The following is a 20582-nucleotide window of genomic DNA, read 5'->3' on the forward strand; positions in this document are numbered from 1 at the left end:
TATATACAGCAAGATCATACCTCTAGAACATACCTCAAAATATTTCACTGAAGTGAATAGTGGCATTGTCAAAGATGTCCAAGCAGAGAACATCTAATTTCTTTGTCATTCCCGATGCTCCTTTTCTTGCCACTTGCTGTCTTCTCCTTTTTCCTTATAGACAAGTGCCAAACACTTCCAACCTGTACCTTTGCTCACACTGCTCTGTCCTGCTCCCCCCTCACAGGAGTCTCCACCTACTGGAAACTCACCCAGTTGTGGTGCCACTAACCACAATGCCTTCCCTCTCCACCTTTCTCTCCTTTGAATCTCTGGTCCAAAGAACATCCACTGTACCCTCTTTATTTTATCTTATTTTTTTAAGTAGTTTCCATGCTGGGCACGGAGCCCACATGGGGCTTGAACTCATGACGCTGAGATCAAGACCCTGAGCTGAGATCAAGAGTCAGACACTTAACCGACGGAGCCACCCAGAAGCCTCCACTATACTTTTTTAAAAAAATTATTTTATTGGGCGCCTGGGTGGCTCCTCCCTCTCTCTCTGCCTGCCTCTCTGCCTACTTGTGATCTCTATCAAATAAATAAATAAAATCTTTAAAAAATATTTTATTTGATAGAGATCACAAATAGGCAGAGAGGCAGGCAGGGGGCGGGGGAAGGAGGCTCCCTGCTGAGCAGAGCGCCCAATGTGGGGCTCGATCCCAGAACCCTGGGATCATGACCTGAGCTGAAGACAGAGGCTTTAACCCACTGAGCCACCCAGGTGTCCCCACTGTACTCTTTTTAAAGCATGTACCTCTTCACTGCGGTTTTTCTAGTCTTCTGGTTTAATAACAATTTTCCTTGATAGGCTGCAAGTGGGGTAAACATTTAGAAGTCCTGTTTTCTCCCTGGATCATTTATGAACTTTATCTTGTGCCGCGCAAAGTACTGGATTGTAATGAAATAAGGAGTTTCGCGTTAGAATGAGAAATGATTTTCATTGAGAAAATCTTACTGTTAAAAACAACAACTGGGGTGCTTGGTGGCTTAGTCTGTTACGCGTCCAAATTGATCTCAGCTCAGACCTTGATGTCCAAGTTGTGAGTTCAAGCCCCACACTGGGCTCCATGCTGGGAGTGGAGCCCACCTTAAAAAGAAGAAAAAAAGGGGCGCCTAGGTGGCTCAGTTGGTTAAGCATCTGCCTTTGGCTCGGGTTGTGATCTCAGGGTCCTGGGATTGAGCTCCACATCGGAGTCCCTGTTCGACAGAGTCCGCCTCTCCCTCTCTCTCTTTGACCCTCCTACCTATTTGTTCACTGTCTCTTTCTCCCTCCCTCCCTCTCAAAAAGAAAAAAAGAAGAAGAAGAAGAAGAAAAAGATAAAAACAACAACAGCTGAACTAAAGCAAATGCTTAGTCATATGTTTGGCTTAAATTCTGGCATAAGCTCCTTATCATCTCACAGACCGGTAACAACAGTTTGGGGCCCAGCAGCCAGGTCACGGATCATTCTGAGTAGTAATGTCTCACACCATCTGCTCCTGGCCATGGGACTCCTGATGCTAGGAGAGAATTCTACTTGCCATTTCATGAGCTCAATTTGGAACCTCCCTCAATGGGTCCAGAGAACTCTTGCAAACCTGAAGGGGTACGGCTAAGAAACAACCATTAGTTTGGAGGTGTGACATTTGTAGAGTCTAGAATTGTGGAGGTGAGTGATCCTTCAAAAATCTTGTAAGTTATTCAAATAGAACCCGATCCCTCTAAGTTCACTGTTAAGCGAGTTTAAGGTCATTAGCACATCTGTAGAGGGCCCTTTGACAAAAACTTGAAACCCTGAAGTGGGAGGCCAGCCTTCTTGACATCACTCCATTAATACAAGCATATAAATCAAAGTTTCGTTTTCACCCAGTAGCCCAGGGCACTCCTCTCCTCTTATAGAAGCGCCTCTCTGCTGGAGTGCTGTCCCCTTGAGCCAGGACGGGACATGGGACACGTTAGCATGTGGCGTGTATCCGAGAGTGTTCTTCAGGAGCTCAGGAACTCATCTGTACCAACTCTAGGGCCAGTGCAAAAAAGTATGGAGAATCGGTGGAATTATTAGTAAAATAAATATTTCAGGTACATCTTGGTTCTTGATGATACAAACCCTTGTCTCTTATTAGCAGATGCTAAATAATTCAAGAAATCATTGTTCTGGAAACTTTTCATGGTCAGATTGAGAGACGTTAGTCTTTTTTAGTAGCTCGTGTTTTTTCAGTTGTTTTCTATCAGTGAAGAGCGCCAAATGTACATCACTGTCCTTAATTCCTTCCCAAATCCCAAACATGTATTTCTAGCAGCTTATGAGCTCTCTCTACCCAGGTGATTTTTCTCAACTAAATTTGAACCGTGTTTCCCCACCAGGTTATAGATACAAAATCACAAGCATAATCTGCCATGTGCATACAGTTTTGGAAACTATAACCACATCATTTATGTATCAGCATCCATGTCCTCTGGTCCCCTTCCTTCCTGAGCTGGCCCTTCCCCATTTCGTAGTGGCCCTGAGTTTCGGGGGGGACTAACTCTACTTCCAGCATCCCTGATCGGCCCTCATTGGTACAAACCAAACTGGGGTAATCTTATCCCCCCCAGCAATTAAATTTGGACCAGACACGGCACTTAGAGACGGGAATGCCCCGTCCACTAGGATTAATGTAAGTTGGTGCAGTTAGGGCAAAGCCAAGCGCTTTTGTTCACTGGATACGTGAGGTAAGGCTCTCACTCCCACTGGCTGTGAAAGAGGAAACATGTAGCCCCGGATGCTGCTGCAGAAAGCCTTAGCATTGAAAGTTTATAACAGAAGCTGGCCTTAGGATAAATCACATGGAGGAAAGTAGAACTGAGTGAATTTTAAAAAGAAAAGGAAAGAGGCACCTGGATGACTCAGGCGGTTAAGCATCTGCCTTCAGCTCAGGTCATGACCCTGGGGTCCTGGGATTGAGCCCCAGGTCGGGTCGGGCTCTCTGCTCAGTGGGGAGTCTGCTTCTCCCTCTCTCTGCCTGCCTCTCTGCCTGCTTGTGATCTCTCTCTCTCTCTCTCTCAAGTAAATAAATAAAATCTTGGGAGGGAGGGAGAGAGAGAGGAAGGAGGAAAAGCAGTAGTAGCTGCTGCAGCCTGGGTCAAACCAGGTCTATGACCTAATTTCGAACTTTTCATTACATGAGCCGATATTCCTCCTAATTATTAAAGTCAGTTTGAGTTGGGTTTTCTGTGTGGTTTTTTTTTTTTTTTTTTTTTCTGTTACTTGCAACTCAAAGCATCCTAACTCATACAGGTTGCCTACAAAAGCTACTAAAAGTCAACCAATCAGGGCGCCTGGGTGGCTCAGTGGGTTAAAGCCTCTGCCTTCGGCTCAGGTCATGATCCCAGGGTCCTGGGATGGAGCCCTGCATCGCATCGGGCTCTCTGCTCCGCGGGGAGCCTGCTTCCTCCTCTCTCTCTGCCTGCCTCTCTGCCTACTTGTGATCTCTGTCTGTGAAATAAATAAAATCTTTAAAAAAAAAAAAAAGTCAACCAATCACAAATATGTATTAGACAGTAGACAAAATCAAGCCACCTGAGAGAGTCTTCCGAAACTGAAAAATGGGCTGTTTAAAATCTAGCTGGAAATAAGTAATGAGGGTCACTGTAACAGCAGCAATCACCGACGACGTAGCCCTCTCTCCGAGCCACGACACTACGCTATGCTTCACACTGATAATCCTGCTTCCCATTCACAACAACCCTGGAAGGTGAGGGCAGGTAAGATTATCCCTATTTCCAGAAAAGAAAATGTGAGTTCAGAGAACTGATGAGAGAAAAACTCTCTAAAGGCCTGATACATGAGGGAGGCCATCTTAGATTTCTTCCTAAGTTCACATGACTGTACGTAAACTTTGTTCGAACCAAAAGCCTGATGTATTACCCGCCACATGTGCAAAGTACATCCAATTTGTGAGTGAGTAACCTAAAGGAAAACCATCTCGTCCCTGCGGCATCTCAATCAATGCTCCTGCTCCCTGCACTCCTTTATGATGAAACTCGTGATGCCTGCCTACATGCTCATCTATAATCTTTTCAGCTTTTACAAGATGTAAAAATGTACATAACCCTGTAGAAACTGTTCATCCTCTGGAGCACTCTCTTCCCGGTGAAAAGTGTGTTTCCTGAGCAGTTGTCCTAACTTGGGCTCGAAAAAAACTCTCTTACTTTCTGAGATCCTAAAAAGTTTGTTCAATTTGCTTTGACAAAGCTTATGTACTTTCACAGGCAAATAAGAAATATAGAAGAGGGGACGCCTGGGGGGCTCAGTCGGTTAAGCAACTATCTTCAGCTCAAGTCATGATCCCAGGTTCCTGGGATCAAGCCCCACATCAGGCTCCTTGCTCCGCAGGAGTGTGCTTCTCCCTCCCCTTGTTGCTCCCTTGCTTGTACTCTCCAGATCAAATAAACAAATAAAATCTTTATTTTTTTAAGGGTTTTGTTGTTTTTTTCTTTGTTTGTTTTTGTTTTTACAGAGAGAGAGAGACAGCGAGAGAGGGAACACAAGCAGGGGAATGGTAGAGGGAGAAGCAGGCCTCCTACCAAACAGGGAGCCCAATGCGGGGCTCGATCCCAGCACCCTGGGAACATGACCTGAGCCAAAAGCAGATGCTTAATGACTGAGTCACCCAGGCACCCCAAATAAATAAAATCTTAAAAAAAGAAAAGAAAGAAATATAGAGGAATCGACACCCAAGTCTGTGATGTCAAGGCCTGCTGAGCTTTTAATTATGCTCTTTACGTGATTCTGCTATTATGTGAACTAAAATTCAAAGAAGGGGGGAAATCATGTTAAATCATTGATATTTTGCAGGGAAAAAATTGAAGAATATAATAGACTATGAGCTTAAAATATTAAGATAAATGTCAGGCAAAGTAACAGATATAAGATAATTGTAACACTATCATAACCTTCCAGAAGACGGTTCCACTACAAAAAAAGATTTGGACTTAAAATATCATAAGCATGAGCTTTTTTTTTTTTTATATTTTATTTATTTGACAGAGAGAGACATAGCCAGAGAGGGAACACAAGCAGGGGGAATGGGAGAGAGAGAAGCAAACTTCTCACGGAGCAGAGAGCCCAATGCAGGGCTCGATCCCAGGACCCTGGGACCATGACCTGAGCCAAAGGCAGATGTTTAACGACTGAGCCACAAGGCGCTCCAGGAATGGGCTTTTTTAAAGCATTCAATTCTACCTGCTAACTTCAAATAAGATAGCAGCAGTTATAAAAGTTGTAACTAGAGCTAACACTTAGAGAATGTGCCAGGCATTTTTTTAAACACTGTAGAACTCTAACTTCCTATAACTCACTGAATCCTTACAAAAACCCAAGAATGCTGGGACTAACATGATCCCCATTTTACATCTGGGGCAAATGAGGCACGGAGAGGTTAAATAATCTGCCCAAAGTAGCAGCAAGGAAAGGACAGGGCAGGATTCTGCCCCAGACCTTGTGCCCTCCAGAATTCATGCTCTTAACCATCATGCTAGAGATACTTAAGCATGTAAATGTCCTGTGAGTAAAACATTTGAATGTCTACCCGACAAGGCTATGAGGCAGGAAATGTGTTTTATAGTTTGGTGTGACAGAGAGAATATATAAAGGTTTTGGCTCCTATTAGTGGGGCTCGACTCAAAGCCAGGCTCGGCGACTTACTAGTTCTGCGACCCTGGGGGTGTTAACACACTTCTTTCGGTCCCAGATACGGGACTATCTGCCTCCCAGATCCAGGACTATCTGACTATCTGACTTCCAATACAGGCTGCCATTATTCCTTTCTGTTCTTACCAAAGAACACTGTTACCAAGGCACTCTCACAGAATATCGTCAAGCAGCCAGTTAATTTTAGAAACACCTATTGTTTGAATTAAAGTGGACATTTAAAAAAAAAGTGGTTTGTATGCAGGCAAAGCTTGTGCCGCTGACAAGTCGGAAAAGGAAAAAATTATTACCAATTACTTCATAATACTTCTACGGAGACATGTAAGATAATACTTTTTTTTTTAAGGATTTTTATTTATTTATTTGACAGAGAGAGATCACAGGTAGACAGAGAGGCAGGCAGAGAGAGGGAGGGAAGCAGGCTCCCTGCTGAGCAGAGAGCCCGATGCGGGACTCGATCCCAGGACCCTGAGATCATGACCTGAGCTGAAGGCAGCGGCTTAACCCACTGAGCCACCCAGGCGCCCTAAGATAATACTTTTCAAGTACTTACAACGGCTCTACCACAAATCCAGATTCTAAGCAGGAATGCAGTGAGAAGTCTTAATTTGTAGTTTGAATACTCTAAACATAAAAAATTTACTAATAAAAAACACACAGTGCTTTAAAACTAGCTTTAATGACACTTACCATGTCTGCAGAAGAACTGAATGACGACTTTGCACTGATCGGATCTGGTGAAAATTCTGCAATTCTCTACATTTCTTTCGAGGGAATTCAGACATCTAAAGATGGGCAGAATTGACTGTAACACAAATACAACATAGAACAGTACATACTTAATAAGGTTTTGGTTAGTTTAACTAACAAAAGAAGAGTATTTATATTCGTAAGTGAATAGGTTTGGCCTACATGCCTTTTTAAAAAAATATGTTTAAGTTTTTATTTCTGTTTTGAACTATGTGACTATGTAATGTCAACCTTAAAAATAAAATAGCCAGTGGGGCGCCTGGGTGGCTCAGTGGGTTAAAGCCTCTGCTTTCAGCTCAGGTCATGATCCCAGGGTCCTGGGATGGAGCCCTGCATCGCATCGGGCTCTCTTCTCAGCTGGGAGCCTGCTTCCTCCTCTCTCTCTGCCTGCCTCTCTGCCTACTTGTGATCTCTCTCTCTGTCAAAGAAATTAATAAAATCTTTCAAAAAAAAAAAGAGAAAGAAAATAGCCAATATTAATTTTTTTTCTGAGTTGAGAAGGTATTTTTCCCTTCCTTTAACACTGTATTTTTTCTCTCTCTCTTTTTTAATTAAATTCAATTAATTAGGGGTGGCTGGGTGGTTCAGATGGTCAAGCGTTTGCCTTCAGCTCAGGTCATGATCTCAGGGTCCTGGGATCGAGCCCCGCATCAGGCTCTCTGCTCAGCAGGGAGCCTTCTTCCCCCTCTCTCTCTGCCTGCCTCTCTGCCTACTTGTGATCTCTTTCTGTCTGTCATATAAGCAAATAGAATCTTTCAAAAAAATTTTTAAAAATAAATTCAATTAATTAACATAGTATAATATGAATTTCAGAGGTAGAGTTTAATGAGTCATCGGTTAGTTACATGTAACACCCAGTGCTCATTACATCATGTGCCCTCCTTAATGCCCATCACCCAATTACCACAACCCCCCAGCCACCTCCCCTCCAGCAACCCTCAGTTTGTTTCCTATAGTTAAGAGTCTCCTGGGGTGCCTGGGTGGCTCCGACAGTTAAGCATCTGCCTTTGCCTCAGGTCATGATCCCAGGGTCCTGGGGTGGGGCCCTGCATTGGGCTCCCTGCTCAGCAAGGAGTCTGCTTCTCCCTCTGACCCTCACCCTGCTCATGCTCGTGCTCTCTCTCTCTCTCTCAAATAAATAAAATCTTTAAAAAAAAGAGAGAGAGAGAGTCCTTTATGGTTTGTCTCCCTGATTTCTTTTTTTTCAAAGATTTTATTTATTTGACAGAGAGAGATCACAAGTAGGCAGAGAGGCAGGCAGAGAGAGGAAGGGAAGCAGTCTCTCTACGGAGCAGAGAGCCCGATGAGGGGCTCAATCTTAGGACCCTGAGATCATGACCTGAGCTGAAGGCAGAGGCTTTAACCCACTGAGCCACCCAGGTGCCCCATGGTTTGTCTCCCTGATTTCACCTTATTTTATTTTTTCATTCTTTCTTTCCCCTTTGATCCCCTGTTTGATTTCTTAAATTCTGCATATGAGTGAAATCATATAATTGTCTTTCTGTGGTTGACTTATTTCACTTAGCATAATACCCTCTGGTCCCATCCATGTCATTGCAAATGGTAAGATTTCATTTTTTTTTAAAGATTTTATTTATTTCTTTGACAGAGAGAAAGATCACGAGTAGGCAGAGAGACAGGGGGAAGCAGGCTTCCTGCTGAGCAGAGAGCCCGATGCGGGGCTCGATCCCAGGACCCTGAGATCATGACCTGAGCCAAAGGCAGAGGCTTAACCCACTGAGCCACCAAGGTACCCCAGATTTAATTTTTTGATGGCTGAGTAATATTCCATTGTATATATATACCACATCTTCTTTACCAATTCATCTGTCAATGGACATCTGGGCTCTTTCCATAGTTGGGCTATTGTGGACATCGCTGCTATAAACATTGGGGGGTCCAGCATGCCTTTTAAACCATGTATTAAATGCAGAATAGATGTTATGTCCTGTGTAATAAAAATTTCTACAATACCAGAGAAAACCAGGGCCACTTATATTTACCTTCATTCCCAATTTGCAATTTAAATTTGATGTTATCGAATCATTCTCATTTACTTTCACTGAGGTTGACCATTGATAATGTTGAAAAAACACAGGAGAGAAGAGGACACATCCATATGCTGACCGACAAGAATTCACAGATCTTAGAGCAAGCTGAAAAATGAGAGGTATTAAGGAAAAAACTTTCTTTAAATGATTAATTTCAAAAATTCTATTTTGTTTAAGACTGCAATTAAATGTGTTCAAATAAGGCTGTGGGATGGTAACTGCATTATATGGACTACCTTATACATATGAATTATTATAAATATTAAATAGGTTGTGTCATCATTGTATATTGAATTTGCATACATATTCATACATGGATACACATCTATATTGAATACATATAAGTATTAACTCTAAAATCTTGCATGTTGAAATTGTAAAGTTGTAAATGCCTTTAACTTTAATGCAATATAAGTTGGCAGAAGGCAATTTAAAAGGGGGTAAGAAGATGGCAGCAAAATGACAATCTCTTGCCTCATCTAAAGTGAGAAACCATCAGTCAGTGCCAGCCAACTACTTCCACCTGGGAATGCTGGCCTCAAACTGTCAGATCTTCTAAGTTTTTAAGAGAAGAAAGAAACTCAGATCTTTATGTGGACCTTCCCAATTTTTAAGCTTAGAAAATTTTTTCATTTGGGGTGCCTGGGTGGCTCAGTCGTTAAGCGTCTGCCTTCGGCTCAGGTCATGACCCCAGGGTCTTGGGATCAAGTCCCGCATCGGGCTCCCTGCTCAATGGAGAGCCTGCTTCTCCCTCTCCCACTCCCCTTGCTTGTGTTCCCTCTCTCTCTCCCTCTCTCTCTCTCTCTCCTGTTCAATAAATAAATAAAATCTTAAAAAAAAAAAAAATGAGTGCATGGGGCTCCTGGGTGGCTCAGTGGGTTAAAGCCTCTGCCTATGGCTCAGGTCATGATCCCAGGCTCCTGGGATGGAGCCTGCTTCCTCCTCTCTCTGCCTGCTTCTCTGCCTACTTGTGATCTCTGTCAAATAAATAAATAAAATCTTAAAAAAAAATAAAAAATTTAAAAAAATGAGTGCAATCCCACAAAACATATCTAGCCTCTTGACCATCAGTTTGCAAGATCTGATTTAAATCTTGTGTGTTTCTCTGCATGATTTTTATAATATGATTTCAGTGTATTCAGATATGTAAAATAAAGACGAACAGGGAAAGGAATAATTACAATTTCTGGGTTTCCAAATTAACATTCAGTCTGGACTGGGATCTTTAAACATCTTCTTTTGCCTTAATAGATGGTATATCTTACTTACACCTTTTTCAGATGGGTCTAGCCACAGCTCGTCACTGATTCGTGATAGAGCTTGGATTGCTTTTCCAAATACTATGGAGAAAAAGAAAGGTACTGCTTATATTCTTCCCTCAAACAATAAATACAAATCATAGGACTACTTCAGCATTCACAGAACTCAAGTTTTAATGCACAAAGAACAGTGTTTTATAGACCAATGCTAAAAATTGTTTTAAACACATAATAATACTCTTGACAAAATGTGAGACATATAGTAAGAGCTCAATAAATTTACAGAGTGTGCAAAATGATAAATTGCACACTTCCTTTCTGTATATTTGCATGGAGCTACTGTGGCAAGCCAATTTCCATACTAACGTATTTTTAGACTTGGTTTAAATACATTTATTACCTGCCTCCTCTCCCCTCCCAAAAAAGAAGTGTGAAAACAGAGCATGGGGGGATTTGAAGGAATTTAATAACTTCATGGGTGGCAAGGTCAACACAGAGAAATTAGAGGCATTCAAGATGCATCTCTGATATTTGAGGTTAGCATGCAAGAAGCCAGATCTTCCCACCAAACACACTCAGATGCCATGTAAGGAGGAGAGGCTAGGCTGGGTGACATATCTGTCTAATCTGATATGACACTATTAATATTCTCAACAATTATGAATAAGTACAAAATGTGGCAAACAGATAGGGGATACTATGCAAGCCCCATGTTGGGCTCTATGCTCAGCATGAACTCTGCCTCTCTCTCTGTCTCCCAAATAGATAGATAAAATGGACGGCCACATCAATCCACAGAACAGTAGAAAAAAGAAAAAATTCCAGAACATAAAATCAAATTATAATGCTTAAGAATCAGAAGCATGTGAATTGGGGGTGCCAGCCTGAAACTGAGATAGAATGGAGGGGGGGGCGGGGGCGGGACGGTTAGAGCCATTTCTCCCTTTTTACCACTTCCTATTCAACACTTTTTCCTGGAGCTGCCCGATGCAGACCTTTCAGTCATCCAATGAATAGTTTTTGAGCCCCTACTATGTTCCTAGTACAACCCACTGCCATGCGGGTAGAGCAATGAACAGGACAGGAATGGATGCTGCCCTCACAGTGCCTTGAGCCCGTCCAGGAGGAAAAGCAAAACAATCATACAAATATTTGTTTATTGAGAACTGAGCTATACACTGCTAGAGAAGTTCTAGAACACTGAGAACCTGTTAACAGCCGGGAGCTTGTGCTTCCCTTTCCTGTTCATTACTACCTTTCCATGGATGGCCTCAACGCAGAGGAAGCTAAACACGACCCAAGACGCCCTTCTACGGTCACTTCCACGTTACAATCGGTAGGAAACCGTTCTTCTCTTAAACAGAGACTTTCTGGAGTAACTGATGTGTAAGTACCATTGATAACATAACAGTTCCTGCACCGTCCCATCTATTACTGAGCTCTTTACATGCCTCTGTTTCATCTGTTTCATCCCTACAAGCCCTATGACGAAAATGCTGTCATTATTCTCATTTTTACAGACGAGGAAACGGAGCCCCACAGTGATTCAGTGAATTGTCCCAGGTCATACATCGAAAAATGGTAGAATCCGGGATAAAAACCAGGTTGATGCTTTCCTCATGGGACTCAAATACTTGAACTGTTCAAGCATCTTCCCCCCCCCCCCCAACTCCTCCTCACGCAGTCCTTATCATTCTGAGTTTGAGGCCCGCATTCCAGTTCTCTGTTCCAATGGTGCAGGTTCATTTCACGGACGCTGGAGACAATAAATACTATGTATTAATCAAAGCAGATGGGCCCTCTTCCTCCCCTCGGAAGCTACTAGGAGCCTGGGCGGGTGGCGGCGGTTCATGGCCAGGCCTTGTGTCGCCAAACCCTACGCATAATGGGCAAAGGGGAAATCGCCCCCATGAACCTTAGTCTCTCTCTTTCTCTCTCTCTCAATGGCGCCCCCCTTTTTTTCTTTCCCTTTTCTACATAGGAAGGCAAGAAAAGTCGCTCCACCTTTCACCTGACTGCCGCTCATCCCGCACTTCAGCATGGCCGCGGGCCCTAACAAGCCGCGCTCCAAGGCACGCCTCTGCTCGACGGCCCCAAGATGCCCGGATGTCGCCCGCTCTTTTCGAAGCTTCGAGATCTTACTCCGCCCCCCGCCGCCACCATTTCCCAAGGAGCAGCTACGTTTTACGGCGGGGAAGGGCCTCTCCGGGCCTCCGTAGGCCGTCTTCCGCCGACTTCATCTGTCATTGGTTGAGAGCGAGGTGGGCGGGTCGCCGAGGAGCCGGAGGAAGAAGGCGGCGGCGGTGGCGGTGGTAACTGAGCGGAGCCCAGTGACAGGATGGTGAGGACGGCAGATGCGGCGACCGAGGCCTAGCTCTTGGCCGCGGTGCTGCGTCGTTGGGAGCAACTGGGAGTCTCTAGGCGAGGGCGTGGGCCATTTCGGAGTTGGTGGCGAGCGCAGCCCAGGGCCAGGCCTGGAGAAGGCCCAGGGGGAGGGCAGGAGAGGATAAGGAGCAGCCACCTCTGGGTGCGGCCGGCTCTGGCCTCGCACCCCCGACCCAGGGGCCAGAGGACGTCCGTGGTTGGGAAAGGGCCCGTCTCAGCGGCTCGTCCAGTCACGAGACCCGCACGCCCGATCCGGAAAAGGCCTCTAGGCCTGGGCCTCCAGCGTCCCCGAGAGAGGGGCATAGCATCCCCTCCGTTTCCAGACGTTTCCCTACTCTTTTCCCTCAAAAGGCACCTCCGGCTGATTGGGGTATGGCGGTTGCCACCGCATGTGTTGAAAGCTGGTTTCTGGGATGCAAAACGGGAAGTAACGAGCATAATCCCCTGTCCATTTAAATTTGCCATCTGGGGAAAAGGGGTACAAACTATCCCTTTCGCCCTTGAAATAAAGTGCAGCTGCCATTGAAATGTGGTAGTGAGTCCCCAAGGGACTGGATTTGGCTCTTAGAATGGCTGGAACTGTTGTTTTCTAAATGGTTTATGAGCTCCCTGAAATTAGAAAATTTTGTGAATATGTATGTTTTTTCAGGTAAAGAGCCAGTGCTGGCGCCAAGGGGGTACTTTGGGGAGTTTTACCTCAGTCGTTCATCAGATGGCCCAGCCAGCTTCAGGGCTGGCCCCCCACGCGCTGGCCTCCAGTAGGTTTCTACCCCTAAGACTGTCCTACCTAAAAACTCAGGAGCTGCTACTGAAGAGGGCTCATAACTGTAATCAGATTTTCAGAGGTGCCTTTCACCCCCTAAAAAGTTAAGAACGTGTTCAAAATGAGCTCCGATTATCTTGCTGTTTGTGTTGCTGAGGGTAACTCTAAAGGGACTTCTCTTTCTGATAAGCATCCATGGCATTTTTAAGATTATCACAGTTCTGTGACAAGCATATCCTTTAAGGTGGCTTACAGATGTGACAGCCAAAGATTTATGGTACATGCTTCTTTGATGTCTTTGTATATGTGAAAGGCGTTAATCCGTTTTTGATTTTTGCTTCTAAACAGACTCCAGTTTAGAGTGATCTGGTTTACAGTAATTTTGAGACAGTTTTGAGAAGATGACATGATTCCAAACTCATGTTTCTAAAGTTTTTTTGAAAGATGAACACTTTTTTAGGGTAGTTATACTGGAACGTAATTTGTCACCTGAGATAGAATTGGGCAAAATTTAGCATTAGCTGATTCTTTTATGATTAAAAACCTTTCAGTTGGCAAAGTAGACTAGAAATGTTCAACACTTAGTAGCGTCCAGAGTCAATGGGCAGCAAATTCAGGTGTGGAGAGGGTCCAATTTTAGCTGGAGGAATGTTTTTGCTCTTTTATCATTTTTAGTTGGTGACTTCACCATCTGATAATTAATTCAAAGTGCTGTGTTAGATCTATACAAAACAAGGATCTAGCTGTGGCATAAACTTTCCACCTGCTAGAATTTTGAGCATAAGAGAATTAAAATGAGTATACTTGAGGAATAATTAGTCTTTAAGAATCCACAAAATGTTAGCTTTCATTTACATTGTTACCAATGAATTTTCCAAATTGTCTTATAAAATTCTAGACAACAGGAAACGAAAGGGGAGGAAGGCAATATAGAGAATAAGATGAGAAGCAGAAAAAATTGACAAGGCAGTTTTTCTTTTTTCTTTTTTTACAGTGTGTGTGTGTGTGTATGTGTGTGTCATGTTTAAAAATACAGCAAATGGTTCTTTTGGTGATGTTTTGAACAAAGCCAATTTTTAACATTTTCTCTCATAACACCCAGAAATCATTAACAATTGTTTGCGTATTCATTTGATATGAGTTTTTTGTTGCTCTGTTTTTGGTTTGTTTCTTTTCGTTGCTTTCTTTTAACATTGGTCATGTTTCACCCTTTTTTTTCATTCCCCTGTCTGCAATCAACTTCTTCATTCCACTAAGGCTGGGCACAGAGTAAGTTTCTTCTCTTAGCTCGTACTAACAACGGTGGTCGGGTGGCTGATTACTGGGATTTTCACCCTTTTACAGTCTCTCCAATAGGAAGTAGCCAACTTCCTATGCTTTGATTGGGTTGGTTCTTATTTGAATTTAATAAGACTGCCAGTTCAGGATGTTTTGCTGTCTCAAAAGACTATAAACTTTGTCTAACCTGAACTGTCCAAAGTGTGGAGTTTGGGCAAGGAAATTCCTCAAAGTATGACATTTGTTATGTGACACTATTTCCCCAATAATTTAGTCACCTACGTAAAACAAGAGTCTTAGTAAGAATCTTTACTAGTTTGAAATAATTTTTGTTTGGTCATTCTTATAGTTTTATCTTTAAACTGCTAATAATCTACGTACACTTGAGCATAATCCATAATACATGATAGAATTTAGGTCATTGATCATTGTGAAGTATCATGTCATACTAATATCCTTTTTAGCACATTCAGATTGAACAGCTCATTCATTATCAGTCCCAAAGATTTTCATCCTGCAGTAGACATACGCCCTTTATGAGTTTGAGGTTTTTTTTTTTTTTAAACTATAGAAATCTTTTTTTTTTTTTTTTTTTTTTTTTACCTTTTTCTCAAATGCCAGCTTCCCACATTAACTATGTACTTCAGTCCATATCCGAAGGGATCCCCCTCTAAAGATGAAGACTGTTCTCTCTCCAGGTACTTTTGCATTGATTACCCAGGAGGGTGGAAACTTCGTAGTTGTTTTTAGTTTTACAATAAGATGTCTTATCCACGAAGATCTGGATTGAAACCTCTTTTTTTTTAAAGATCTTATTTATTTGACAGGAGACACAGCGAGAGAGGGAACACAAGCAGGGGGAGTAGGAGAGGAAGAAGCAGGCTGCTTATGGAGCAGGGAGCCCGATGTGGGGCTCCATCCCAGGACCCTGGGATCATGACCTGAACCAAAGGCAGACAGGCAGGTGCTTAAGGTCTGAGCCACCCAGGCGCCCCTGGATTGAAATAATTAAGTCACTGAACAAATACCAGCTGGAACTGCTCTTTAAAAAGAAGAAACCTTTTTAACAATTTCTTTTTAAAGTATGCTAATTTTGTAATCTTGCGTTACTTCAGTTACTCTGTGTCCTGATAACAGTTCCTTTCCTTTGTAATCATGTTGATATTTGTTGCAAGATGAGTCAAGTTTGTTTTAGTAATAATTATAGTTTCACACATTTTGTTTTTGATTAATTTCAGTTCACAAGTCTATGGTGGCAAAACTATTTTGTTTTTATTCTACTTTAGATATTTAATGTTTTCTTGGATGATATTAAGGAATACTCATGCCTTTTTTAAAAGGAGTTAAAGGGCATGTACATTTGTGGATGGGATGTCTGTATGGGAAAACATCCTGTTACAGAATGAAGGTGTCTATACTAATCCACAGGAAGAAATTGATTATTGTCCTTTGGACGACAAATATTTAAAATGACCTTTGACAATATTCCATTAAATGACTGAATTAAGTGATGTTAATATGTCAGTTTTTAAAATTGTAAAATTAAGATTTTACAGGATTGAAGTTTTTTATTCTGTTACACTTAAGTGCAAAATTTATTTTTGTCATCTGAGACTGTATTGCAACTCTAAACCACCTCCTGCTAAATTCATCACTTATTTAGCTGATTTCTTTCTGTCTCTTTCTTTAATGCTCTAATGCACACGAAAGACTTAAAATGTTATTTTAAGTTTGGGAACCAAGCTGAGGATACATAGGCTGTTTAATCTAGACAGTAAAAATATGACAGTGAGGATTTCTAATAAGAGGAGAGAACAGAGATCGTAATTCCAAAGCATGTGTTTGTCCTATTGAAACTCTTTGAAACATAGGCTGTTTTTATTCCTTTGTACTATACAGCTAATAGTTTTTAGTGACAAATATTGTAACTTTTGGCTGCTTTTCCTCTAAATAGTTTGAGTCTAGTAAACAAATTATACAGAATTAAGTTTTTTCTCTATCACTACATTTTTAACAATTCTCTTCATTAATGTTCCTGGAACACTGGAATCAGTACCTTATGTTTATGTACTGATTCATAAACCTTATGTTTATGTACTTATGTACATTATAGTTGCAGAAATATGAATTACCATATCATTCAAAAATGCCAAATTCCATAGGACCCCACAGTATATTTTTCATTTTGCAATTTTTTAAATTCAGTGTCATTTATAGGTCTCTAAATGAATTGCTTAAGAAAGCCTGATTTTATTCTTGGTAAGTAGAATGATGACCTGTATTGTGTATGCACACTGTTTATGACCAGAATAAGGCTGATTAGAACACAGTATGTTACCATACGTGTCTTTGTTTAAATGGTCATGAAAACTATATGGATAACTTCTACTCTTTTGGGTTCTGGAATGTCTGCTTAGTTAAATTTACAAGGGGAGTTAAAGTTAAGGGGAACATCTTGTTTTGACGTCATGTTTGACATTACCCTTGTCTCACCTTGACACTTTAAAGTTGGTGTTGGTATTAGGAGACCTGCACATCCCACACCGGTGCAACAGTTTGCCGGCTAAATTCAAAAAACTGCTGGTGCCAGGAAAGATTCAGCACATTCTCTGTACTGGAAACCTTTGCACCAAAGAGAGTTATGACTATCTCAAGACGCTGGCCGGTGATGTTCATATTGTGAGAGGAGACTTCGATGAGGTGATGTATTTCTCTTTCCTTTCACAAATATTTCTTTTCTTGATTCTTGCATGTATAAGCTTTATCCTTTACACCTGAGTTTCTCAACTGTCATGGTCTTTTTATTGTTAACTTCCCCAGTACAAACTACTTTCCTTACTCTTTAAAAATCACCGATGTTAGACTAAACATATTACCATACTTGTTCCAAACTGATTGATATGGACTAAAAGTGATTTTGTCACTTTTTTATAGTACTATCACTTAGTTTAGAAAGTTATTACAGACTTTTCACCACTGCCTTTACTACCCTGTTCCAAGCCACCATATCACTCTCCTGTGTTCCAGCTTCCTCATTCTACCTTTCCTCCCTTCATAGTTAGTTCTCCGAGTCGCAACCAGTGTGATCCTTTTTAGGTGAAGTAAGATCACATCACCACTGTGCTGAAAACCCCGCTGTGGGTCTCTGACTCCAGGGTTAATTATGAAGGGGCACGAGGAAGTTTGAGAAGGTGATAAAACTGTTCTGGGTCTTGGTTGTGGCATAGCTTACATAATTGTATGCATTTGTCAAAACCCCTTAAATTATACACTAAAAAGAGTAATTTTAGTATATGTGAATTATTATACCTCCATAAACCTGACTTTATTTTTAAGATTTTATTTATTTATTTGTCAGGCAGAGATCACAAGTAGGCAGAGAGGCAGGCAGAGAGAGAGGGGGAAGCAGGCTCCCCGCTGAGCAGAGAGCCTGATGTGGAGCTCGACCCCAGGACCTCAGGATCATGACCTGAGCAGAAGGCAGAGGCTTTAACCCACTGAGCCACCCAGGTGCCCCTGAACCTGACTTTAAAGAACAGTTAGAAGTTCTGAGATTGCAGCTTTGTTCATTAGTTAATAATGAGATTTTAGGCAGATTACATCTTTCTGGCCTCAGTTTCCTCTTATGTAAATATGATTGGAGTAGATGATTTTTAAGACCCTCAGCCCATACTAACATATTATTCAACATGATAAATCTGATGTGTGAAGAATTTTCTTTGCATTTCTGGGAATATAAGCTTTTTCACAAATCATTTAACTTCATTGGTGCTGTTTACTGGTGTTCCTTAATACGAAACTGAATAAGCATAGTGTCTTTTTCTTTTTTCTTTTTTTTCTTTTAGTGGATTTTAAAAAATAATTCAGATAACCTTTCACCTGGGGGCAAAAGACAGGAAGATGAGAAGGGAAGGGGCAGATTTCTTGTCAATAAACAGAAAGTAGGTTTGGCTTGTTAAAAACATATTTGGGGTTCTGTTTATATTATGCTAAAGACAAGTTTGGTAGCAAGAATTAAAATTTTTTGCTTCTGATTTGGCTTAACCACTTACTAATGTGTGACCTTGGGCAAGTTATTTTGACCTTTCTTTGCCTCAGTTTCCTCATCCATAAAGTGGGAGTCATAATAGAAGCTACCTCTTAGGATTGTCAGTATTAAATAGGTTGATATTTATAAAACCTTTAGTGCCTGCTTCATACTAAGCGCTATATGAGTGTTAAGTATCATTATTATTTGAAGCCATCTATATAATTATTAAAGTCTGAGATATAATTTGAACACACCTAGCTTATAGGTCATATACCTAGGATTCTTAGAGGAAACTAACAACTTTAGGGGAATAATTATTCTCTACAGCTTTCCCTAAAGAACCCAAATTCTGGGGCACCTGGGTGGCTCAGTGGGTTAAAGCCTCTGCCTTCAGCTCAGGTCGTGATCCCAGGATCCTGGGATCGAGCCCCACATCAGGCTCTCTGCTCGGCGGGGAGCCTGCTTCCCCCTCTCTCTCTGCCTGCCTCTCTGCCTGCTTGTGATCTCTGTCAAGTAAATAAATAAAATCTTTAAAAAAAAAAAAAAAAAAGAACCCAGATTCTGTTTTTTTAAAAATAAATAAATAAATAAACACGAGGCAGGGATTGCATGATAAATTGCAGTTTACCTGAAATAAGGTATGTTTTGAGCATAGTTGTAGTCTTAGAGACTGAGGAGTAATCATATATTTAGTAAATGTGTTGGTTGTGGGGCACTGTATCAAAATAATCCACATGGGATTAAGTACTTAACCAGGTTAAGTACTAAATCAGTTGTTTTTAAACATCAGTATCTCTTAAAAAAATACGTATATATATATACACACATGTATATATATATATGTATATATGTGTATAATGTCTGTTTCTTATTCTAGAATCTGAATTATCCAGAACAGAAAGTTGTGACTGTTGGGCAGTTCAAAATTGGTTTGATCCATGGGCATCAAGTTATTCCCTGGGGAGACATGGCCAGCTTAGCCCTGTTGCAGAGGCAGTTTGATGTGGACATTCTTATCTCGGGACACACACACAAATTTGAAGCATTTGAGCATGAGAATAAATTCTACATTAACCCAGGTTCTGCCACTGGAGCATATAATGCCTTGGAAACGTGAGTAGTAATTCGGGAATTTTTTAAAGGTAATAACTGCATGTGTGACATTTCATAAAGGAGGAATGCAACCATTTCAATAATTACAGCCTTTTGGGCAATCTTCTTTTGGTGATTATTTTCAATATATAACAACTAGAATTCTCCTTGAATCCAAATTGTTATAAATTGAAATTTTTAGTGCTGGTGCTTTTTAGTACAAAACACTGACATTATTTATATTTTTTTCCAGAAACATTATTCCTTCATTTGTGTTGATGGACATCCAGGCTTCTACAGTTGTCACTTATGTGTATCAGCTAATTGGAGATGATGTGAAAGTAGAACGAATTGAATACAAAAAATCTTAAAAGCCAGGCCTGTCTTGCTGGGTTTTTTTTTCATTCCCCTGTTCAAATCAAGTAATTAAACATATGAGCCACAAAATTGTATCACTTTTATAATATTTTGCAGTAAAATATATCATCTTCTGTTAATACAATGTTCTAAGCTTCTTGTAAACTATAAGAATATATTCTGTTTCCATATTTGATTTCTATGAAAAAATGTCCATCATACAGTAAATGGTCATGCGTTAAGAAAAACTTACCCTTGTAAATATCTTCAAAGTTGATATCTGGAACTTTATTACAAAAGTAGTGCATGAGGAAAATGAATCTAGATTTTCTTGTATACGTTTTTCTCTCCAGTAATAAACAGTTACCTTTCATTTATACTTCCTTGATAAGCTGTGTTTTAATTTTTAAAAATCATAAAAATGAGAGACCATATGAAACTGCGCCTAAGCATTAGAGTGATGAGGTAGATGGGTTGACTTTTGGGGCTCTTTCATTTCTTACAATGCTCTAGGTCATAATATTGGGCTCAGATTTGATTTTCTAAAAAATATACTATATTGACATATTAGCAATAATTCCTCAAACTGTTGCTTTAAATTGCCCTATTCCTATATTTCAAGTTTTAATTGTGTATGTATACACACATACACACACATATATATTTTTTTAAACCAGTGTTTAGAAAGGAAGCACAGTAGAGTGAATATATAATGTAAAGAATCTTCTTGGTACAGTTACTTCCAACTTACTCTGGTTTGAGAGTCCAAGCGTTTGGCAGTTTTCATAAAATAGGGCAAGTTGATACTTCCCATTTTTAAGTTGTATTCAAGCAGTAAATATCAAGTGCTATTTTGTATCAGACTATTTCAGAGCTTTCCTTAGCCAGATCAAGAAAATACTT

At 41.0% G+C, this 20582-nt stretch overlaps 2 protein-coding genes across 4 annotated transcripts in view; one reads left to right on the forward strand and one right to left on the reverse strand.

The window, feature by feature from the left end:
• RAD9B (RAD9 checkpoint clamp component B) overlaps positions 1-11980 on the reverse strand; it is a gene marked incomplete at its 3' end in the record, with an annotated part of 35103 nt that extends 23123 nt beyond the window's left edge. The window contains 4 exon segments of the mRNA XM_080821208.1: positions 6405-6519; positions 8468-8620; positions 9785-9855; positions 11779-11980. Of these exon segments, the coding sequence (XP_080677334.1) occupies positions 6405-6519; positions 8468-8620; positions 9785-9855; positions 11779-11815 (376 nt within the window). The 5' untranslated portion in view covers positions 11816-11980.
• On the forward strand, positions 11933-20056 carry VPS29 (VPS29 retromer complex component). 3 transcript variants are annotated; one of them, XM_080821205.1, is made up of 5 exons: positions 12052-12124; positions 16418-16459; positions 16725-16900; positions 19108-19343; positions 19576-20056. In XM_080821205.1, the coding sequence occupies exons 2-5, from the start codon at positions 16426-16428 to the stop codon at positions 19691-19693; spliced, it is 564 nt and encodes a 187-aa protein (XP_080677331.1). In that variant the 5' UTR covers positions 12052-12124; positions 16418-16425; the 3' UTR covers positions 19694-20056. The 3 variants fall into 3 exon arrangements, with proteins under 3 accessions (XP_080677333.1, XP_080677332.1, XP_080677331.1); XM_080821207.1 differs by lacking the exon at positions 16418-16459 and having other exon boundaries at positions 11933-12115; positions 16709-16900; XM_080821206.1 differs by lacking the exon at positions 16418-16459 and having other exon boundaries at positions 12035-12124; positions 16709-16900.
• Positions 20057-20582: the final 526 nt, after the last annotated feature.

This window comes from Martes martes (genome assembly GCF_963455335.1).
Source record: "Martes martes genome assembly, chromosome: 13".
Lineage (NCBI taxonomy): Eukaryota > Metazoa > Chordata > Mammalia > Carnivora > Mustelidae > Martes > Martes martes.